Here is a 7980-nt window from a genome sequence, read left to right as displayed (position 1 = left end):
CAAACTGGCAAGGCAGAACAAGTTAAAGCTTGTGTCTAAATTAAATTTGAAGTACGATGCTACGGGCATTGATACAACAGGTAATACCACAAGCAGCATGCATCCTATCTGTTGAACACAGCAGCGCCTAATCAAGCAGAACTGCAGGAACGGGATGACTTTTCTTTCTTTAATGAGCAACTCAGCATGCTGCAGAGCAGAACCTCCAGGAAACACAAGATCTGTCAACAAGAGCCGAGAGCCTGCAGCTCATGCAGCAACTCAGAAACTGTTGAGAGGACCAAGAAAGTTTATAAGAACCAGAAGAAATTGTTAAAGTGCTTGCTGCAACTGAAAGATACTGAACTGACTGAAGACAAGCCTGAAAGCATAGATGTGCCTGCAAGGACAACACGTAGGAGAAAGAATTAGGTGTAAACTGTATGTTGTCCAATTCACTCTGAGTTAAAGATTTGATTATCCAAGTTCACAACTGGCTTCAGCAGACTAAAAGCCTTTTGACCTCTTTATGATCAAAAGAAAAAGGAAAAAAGACTGACACCACATCAAAGCTCTGGCAGAGTCTAGGTCCCACTACAATAAGAATCTGCATTAGCAAAGCTCACCCCTTCATATGGTTATAATCAGGGGGTGAAAATAGAAGTTTTCAATGGATTTTTAAAACTACCTCCCCAGCCTCCAAGGCATACCAGAAAATTCTGGAGAGATGCAATATACCGTCTTTCCACTGGCCAGAACTGCAGTGTTATGGGCAGTTCATTCAGTGAAATGACCTCATAGGTAATTTCCTCCTGCCCCCCAAAGCAGTATTTATATAAGCTAGAAACAACAGTTACTTCTGTGTTATTTAAAAAGACCAACAAGAACACAATGGTGTTTGCTTCTTTTATTATGAAAGATACAAAACCAGAGAGTGTAGTGAAGTTATCGTTAGAAACGTGAACTTTTCTTGAACCAACTTTCTATTTACATACACAAAATTCCCCAATTGGAACAGTATCAAATGTGAGACACATTATCAGAATATACCATATATACAAGTTCAGAGATTTAATATCTCTGTTACTCTATACATGATTGTTACACAAAAAGTCAATTCCTACCTGTCTTACACAAGTATTTTAAATTAAGCTTATGAGACTACTCAAGCAAAATAAATCGGAATCTGGGCAAAGTTCTGCTATCTGAATGGTTACTTCATAAATATAGTACAAAATAATAGAGCCAGGTTTTCAGCCAGGCTCAATCTTCTGTTGTGTCAAATAGCCCATGCTCCAAATTGAGCGAAGTAAAATTATGGAAACTATTACTGATTTTTATTGACATCAAACCAGAAATATCTCAGGAGTCAAAGATGCACTGGTTGTCAAATCACTGATCAGTTATTAGGAAAAGCAAGTCTTTTTATTTATTTCTTTAAAACTCTTCCCTCAAACAGAAAAGCCAAATAAAATACTTGAGCTTGCTTTGTGTGATCTGACATTCTGTTAAAAAAAAAGGACACACCACTTCGTATTGTTTTTAACTGGAACCAACTACTGCTTAGTAAAATAAGGCACTTCTTCCTTTAGATCAGTCCACTTCCCTAGATTTTAGTTTAGCTCCATTTTACACAAAGAAGTGATTTCAGCTATGCCACTTGTGACAGCAGAAGGGATGTTGTTAAGAACTGTTGCTCTCCAAGCATGGATGGCCTCAACAATACCTTCTGGATTGCTTGAACCCAAGTCACACAGTGAATATATGGCTGCCAGCTGCACACCCCAGGGAACACCTGCAAAAAGTTAACACAAATCAGCTTATAGAAACTTTGATATGCAATAATGTTTTTGGGAAACCTAAATCTAAAGAAACTATTAGTTCAAGAATTGGAATTAAAACACATCAACAACTGGGACGCCTAAAACCAGAAAGCAGCAAGATGACAACCTGCACACAAATTCCGTAACATCTCGTTTTATACTAGCACTTTCCAGTTTTCTGAATTCAGCAGGTTTTCAGTATCAAAGGGCATAGAAGATTTGAGCATCTAGTGATTTTACTCTAGTTAAGGGTGATCAGACTTACTTGGAAGAACTTGAAATGGCAAGGAAAAGAAGCTATACAAGTGGTTCAAAACAGCTCTCTAACATCAACCAATGCTTCACTGCAAAATGTACTTACCATCCAGAATAACTTAGCGATATAGATCTCTGCTGCCCTAATTGCCTTGCTTTGTCTCAGTCAGGAATTTGGACTGTCTTGCAACCCTCTCCCAATACAACAATCTTGCTAGTAGCAAGCTTCAGCATGAGCTGCTCGGGTGACAAATTAGCTATTACTGCTCAAGTTAAGATCACCCTTTAAGTTCTCTGAGGCAGCTGATATGCTGTTACATGAAGCAGTGTAATTCCAAGGTGGCTGAAACTATCTCAGAGTTGTTCTCTGTCTCAAACACATGCTTCATTAACTTCGGAAGACAAAGGGACTCAAACTGAAAACGGTTTGTACTGTTATGCACTAACATAAAACTGCACAAGCAGGCTGTTTTGGCACGTGTGTCTCAATTTGTGTGTGTTCTGTTTACATTGGCAAAACTTCACATTGCAGATGTTACACTAAAGTTCCTCTAAATAAACCTTACCTTCCTCCTTTGCATGCTGTACAAACAGCCCAATTACAGAACTAATATTCTTCACTGCAGCAAGATATCCTTCCTTCAAACCTATTTGGCCCAATCGACCTGAAAGAAAAAAAAGGTTACTATGTATCTGACATTTAGTCAACTTCCTAATTTTTAGACTTACTGATTGTCTGTTGAAGTATCAACAGAAAATGGAAATTTCAATTACAAAAATCAGTCACTCTTGTTACCATGCTGTCTTGGGAACAACAGCTGTCCTACTCCTTTTGTGACTAAAGGCATTTTTCATCAGATTGATCCAACCTCCCGCAGGTTTACAATTTGTAAGTGTAAAACTCTCAACGAATGCTATTTCTGTTTAACAAACAATATGATATAGCCTCCATACTGAAAATATCTATTGAAACTCAAAAGTTTATCTATTTACCTTGAATGCCATCTAGATCCCAAATAAATTAATCTAACTTAAAATCGCAGGAAGAGGTATTATGTTGCATACAAAACCTTATTTTATACACTTTGCTATAAAGCATATGTAGCTACAGGTGATTTCATTTTAAATACATAAAACCTGTTGGTATTTGTTATCGTGAAATCAGAGTAACATCTCTCAAAACTTAAGTACATGCTTTCCACAGGCTGACAAACAGAAAATATCTGCATAGGATTGTAAAAGTTTGGCTTTTAAGCTGAAAATTTTTGAAGAAAGTAGAAGAAAAAAAAAAAATCAAGATCCAAAAAAATGCAAAGATGCTTTAATTTACTTTCCAGGCAGGCTGACCTGGAAAGTAAATTAAAGACCTTTCAAAGGACGTATTTACACAAAGAAGTTCAAACAAGAATTTAGATTACTTACCAATTAGCCTGAGTGTCAATGCTATAACGCTATCAGGAATAGATTGAGCAGTTTCATGCCCCTTTCTCTTCTTCACCCATTTATCCATAGAAGGCCAAAGCACTTTGCTGTGGAAGACAAATGAATTTGAAAATCTGATACTGCATGAAGGGGTGGTACAATATTTATACAATAATGAACGCAAATGGTACTTCTGTTTACCATGTATTTCCAAAACTCCACTTGCATCTTTAACCCACCTTCTAGGGAAACTCACAATATGCCATGCATCCACAAATCTGAGCAATGTAAAGGTTTTAAACCCAAACAATCAAAGCTAACTTTCTGGAGGAATGATTCCTGTTCAGAATAGTATTCCTGTTCATCTTTCATTCATTTTCCTGCAACATTCTGCATCTCTACCTGAAGTTAAGAACTTACTCCACTGACTTCATAGATGTATATGAAATCACATGACTTTCAGATGTCATGCTGAGATGTTATGCAAGCTTCTTATATGACTGAAAATTCACAGTTTGCATGTTACAAGTAGGATCTGATGCTTGTTTTTAAACCTGAAAGGACCTGAGATAAGACTTTTTTCATCCCTAAAATGATGCTAATAGACCCAGTTACCTGTTATCAGCACAACTCCACACAGACAATCAACTCTGTACGGCTTTAGTTAAAATGACATACCTTTCACTGAAGCTAATTTGTATTCATTTTAAAAGTATTTCACTAAAAATAACTTCTTTACTATTTGAAAGCATGGAACTTGTATAAAAGACTTGATGATGATTGTAAGTTATTTGCATTTACTTTATCCTCAATGATTACGTTATGTCATAGTTAAACAAATGCCATATTTTTTGAGATTCTACTAGGTTATATAACCTCTACATAGAAAATAGGGGCTGTCAGATCAGTGTAGGTATCGAAGATCAGTGTAGGTATCAAAATGAAGTCTTTCAAACCAAGTTAAGTACGGTAGCAGTCCATGCACTGGATTATAGGGTTCAAAGAAAATTTAAGACGTTGAATCTCAGTATTATAATGATTTTAGAATTAAAATCAGACTGAAATCAGGATAGTATACTAATGAGTATGGTTACATTTCACTTTCAGCACTGAAGGAGTGCTATTTACACATCAAAAGTTCCACCCTCATTTTCTAGTGTTGGGAGGGAGGGGAATTCAACAATTAAGTTCAGAGGAAGACAATCATTCATTTTGCTTCATTGACAAACCATCCATCTCAAAATCTTTCACATGTGTCCACATATAGCTATTTTAAAAGCAATTCTTTATTAGAACGGTTCAAACAGGGTTAATTTCTTGGATCAGTACCACAGAATCCTACATTTCCTCATTGATCACTCATTCTATCTTAAAATAAGGCACAGAAACACAGTAGTCTAGGTCTCATCAAGTTAAAACGCCCTCATTTCTAAGTATCTATGCAATGTTTTATTATGTTAAAAGCTAAGTCATAATGTCTCAAATTCGGAAAAAAAACCCAACACCAAAACAAACCACAAAAAACCCACACAGGAAAACATTTGAAAGAACTGCTTGCCACAATACCTTATAACATTGTCATGTGTCCAATCCCACTTCAGGTGAGAGCAGAGTAGATCAACAGCAAATATGTACTGCCAAGCATCTTCACTCAGATCTTCTCCGTATTGCTCACTCAGTTGAAATTCTACTTTTGGACACGACTGCATTTCTAAAAGCAGGTTTGAGACCATAATACCAGCATCTAAAGAGGAACTCTGGAATTTTAGAAGGCGATTATCTTAATGCATGAAAAGTTACCAACCCAGAACCAAACTCTACATATATTTGATTCTGACTGTCCACAGCATCTTACACCATAAATTCAACTTTGGATTTGACTTAACACAAACAAAAAGAGTACATAAACTAAAATTTTCAAGTACTCAGCATTTTTCTTGATGCTTTTACTAAAAGGAGAGTTTGGAAAAAAAATCCCCAACAAAAACCACAAACCCTACACCCACTCTCTTTTCTCCTCCTACAATTTGGGGATTTTTGTTTCTCCCAATGAAGCTTTAAGGTCAGAAGAGTATTTCCAATGCAAGGAGATTAGACTAATCCTGCTTGCTTTCGAAGTTTGGGGTTTTTTTAAATTTATTTTCTGATGCTGAAATTTGTTACTGTTTATTGTTCATTGGGGCTAATTTCCAAGCAAGTACTTTCAATAGTTGAGGTAGTAATAACTGAAAACATAACACATGAAAAAATTCTGCTAACTGAATATCTAGGGCAAGCAAGGAAATTTAAAAACAAACATCCTTTGAATATCTGAAGTATTAAGAAAAAAGTCTAGGCTTATCACATAAACAACAGTGGGTACTCAGCATATCTTCTCGGTACAAAAGCTCATATAATTGGTAAGTTCTGCAACGGTGCAAGTCACTAAAATGGCATACTTTGACCAAGAATTAAATACCCATTCTACATGAGCTTTACTTTCATAAGTAGAATAATCTTCTCATAAAATTATATGTGTAACAGACTGTCGACCACAATCCGCTTGAAATTTGTCCCTGTATTTCCACCTAAGTAAAAAACATCTTACAGATAGGATGATGTCATCTGCTATCATCAATATAGAAATTCCTGAGGTCCCTCTCCCCACCTGCAGCAGCTCTCATATTTCATAGAGATCCATAAAGAAATTAGGTAGTATGAGTGCACAGAATTAATATTTCCAGGAACATTTACTGAGACATACTTATGTTCATCTCTATTGGCATGAGATTGAAAGCTGTAACCTAATAGAATGGAGAATACAAATTCTTTGCTAAACAGGGATTGCAGTACAGCATAACTCTGAATAACAGAGCTCAATGCTACATCACAACTGTGATTTAATCAAAAAAGAAACATATACAAATCCATGCCCTCTTAACTCACTCCACTGTAAACCTGCACTAAATCAGGAGGTTAGCCTGATTTCTATAGGTAATTACCCCCTAATAAGGGGCTGTAATTCCAGTAGTACCATATTAAATTCAGGGCTGGTTTCAGATCTAAAAAAAATCATCGTGCTTTTTCCAGTGGGTACACCACCTAAAGGCTATGCTGACAGCAGTAAGCCTAGCTGCAGTCCCCAAGGCAGTTGTGGAGCAGCATGTTAGGATAGGGAATAGGTGAGCTATGAATCAAGATGATTTTGTTCACTTGATATTTACAGAACTATAGCACTTCCACCAAGCAAGCCTGGCATTAATATGGGGTTTTCAAAACTACCGAGGCCCTAGCCTTCAAGCAAACACATGAGCCTGCTACACAAACTCCTTCTCCAGAACCAAAGTACCTCTGGCTTTCCACCTGCATGATATAAATTTGCTCCTACTGATACCAAGTGTGTCCAAATTTTGCCTCTTTGCAACATCCCTTTTAGGATGGTAATATGCGCCTGCTGAAAACTGTCAGAAATTAAATGACTCGCCCAAGGGATCAGACTTGAAGTCAAATCTCAAAAGTCCTTAGGTCCTTAACATTGGTCATCCTTCTGCCATCACTGCAGTTTTATACTGATCATGCCAACTGCTTTTGAAATTAATTGGCTGATATTTTTTTGGTAATAAATGGGTACTTACAGTCTACCTCACAGAAAGATCATGAGTAAAAAGAGATAGGCTCATCTTGAAATTAACTGGGATAAATAATTACCTATTACACAGAGAACTATGAAAGACACACAAGCCCAATACATATTAAAAAACCCCAACAAAATGAAACAAAAAAACACCTCAAAGAACATCAAAGTCATAGTTTCATAGAGGGACAGAATTCCCTAGTCCAAGAATACTCCAGTCAAAGTTTAAAAACAATGTTTACTTTTAAAGTTTAATAGAGGGATTAGTATGTAATAGGGAAAACAAGAAAAGTGTTGTGTTCTAGTAGGGTCTAGACAACCACAGGAAAAAGGCCTGAAGCAGCATTAGTTGTGCAATTGTACGGACTCCATGGGAGATTCACAGGGTTTCTTCACACCCTTTAATCAGAAGTAAGCTGCTTGATTTGATTCAGCCAGCAAAGCGACCAATGCAGACTAAAGCCGATACTGACAATGAAACGTTACCTGTTCCCAGTTGAGATAAGCACTCAAACAGGCCAGCATCTCATCGCTTGCACTCTGCCTGACAACTAGGTGCACAGCTTTGTTAATTGCACCTTGGAAGACAAGTATGTCAGACCATACATTTGTGATAAATAAAATCAATTTTTCTGAGTCTGGAAAGTCTAAGGGAAAAAAGAGAGAACAAAGTTAATTTTTTAACATTTAAAAACAAAAAAATATATACTTGGGCATTAAAAGCTAGTACACTCTTCAGCAAGACAACTAGGAAAGAAGGTATAGAAGTCACGTAACAACTGCAGCCCAGGGAAGGAGAATCATAGTAGCACATCTCAGTCCCGAGATTAAATAAGAAAAAAAGACCCAAGAAAAAAAAATCCCCTCCCAAGCCCACCTTCCCCTTTT

At 36.8% G+C, this 7980-nt stretch overlaps 1 protein-coding gene across 1 annotated transcript in view; it reads right to left on the bottom strand.

The window, feature by feature from the left end:
- Nucleotides 1-878: 878 nt before the first annotated feature.
- LOC103923916 (uncharacterized protein KIAA0947-like) overlaps nt 879-7980 on the bottom strand; it is a 14000-nt gene continuing 6898 nt past the window's right edge. The window contains exons 3-7 of the mRNA XM_009332355.1: nt 7579-7739; nt 5046-5236; nt 3480-3586; nt 2624-2722; nt 879-1774 (exon numbers count right to left, since the gene is read on the bottom strand). Of these exons, the coding sequence (XP_009330630.1) occupies nt 1593-1774; nt 2624-2722; nt 3480-3586; nt 5046-5236; nt 7579-7739 (740 nt within the window). The 3' untranslated portion in view covers nt 879-1592. The remainder of the gene's footprint in view (nt 1775-2623; nt 2723-3479; nt 3587-5045; nt 5237-7578; nt 7740-7980) is intronic.

This window comes from Pygoscelis adeliae, unplaced genomic scaffold (genome assembly GCF_000699105.1).
Source record: "Pygoscelis adeliae isolate BGI_AS28 unplaced genomic scaffold, ASM69910v1 Scaffold119, whole genome shotgun sequence".
In the NCBI taxonomy this organism is placed as follows: domain Eukaryota; kingdom Metazoa; phylum Chordata; class Aves; order Sphenisciformes; family Spheniscidae; genus Pygoscelis; species Pygoscelis adeliae.
Note: the sequence above shows the minus strand (reverse complement) of the source record. Positions and strands in the feature narration are given on the sequence as shown.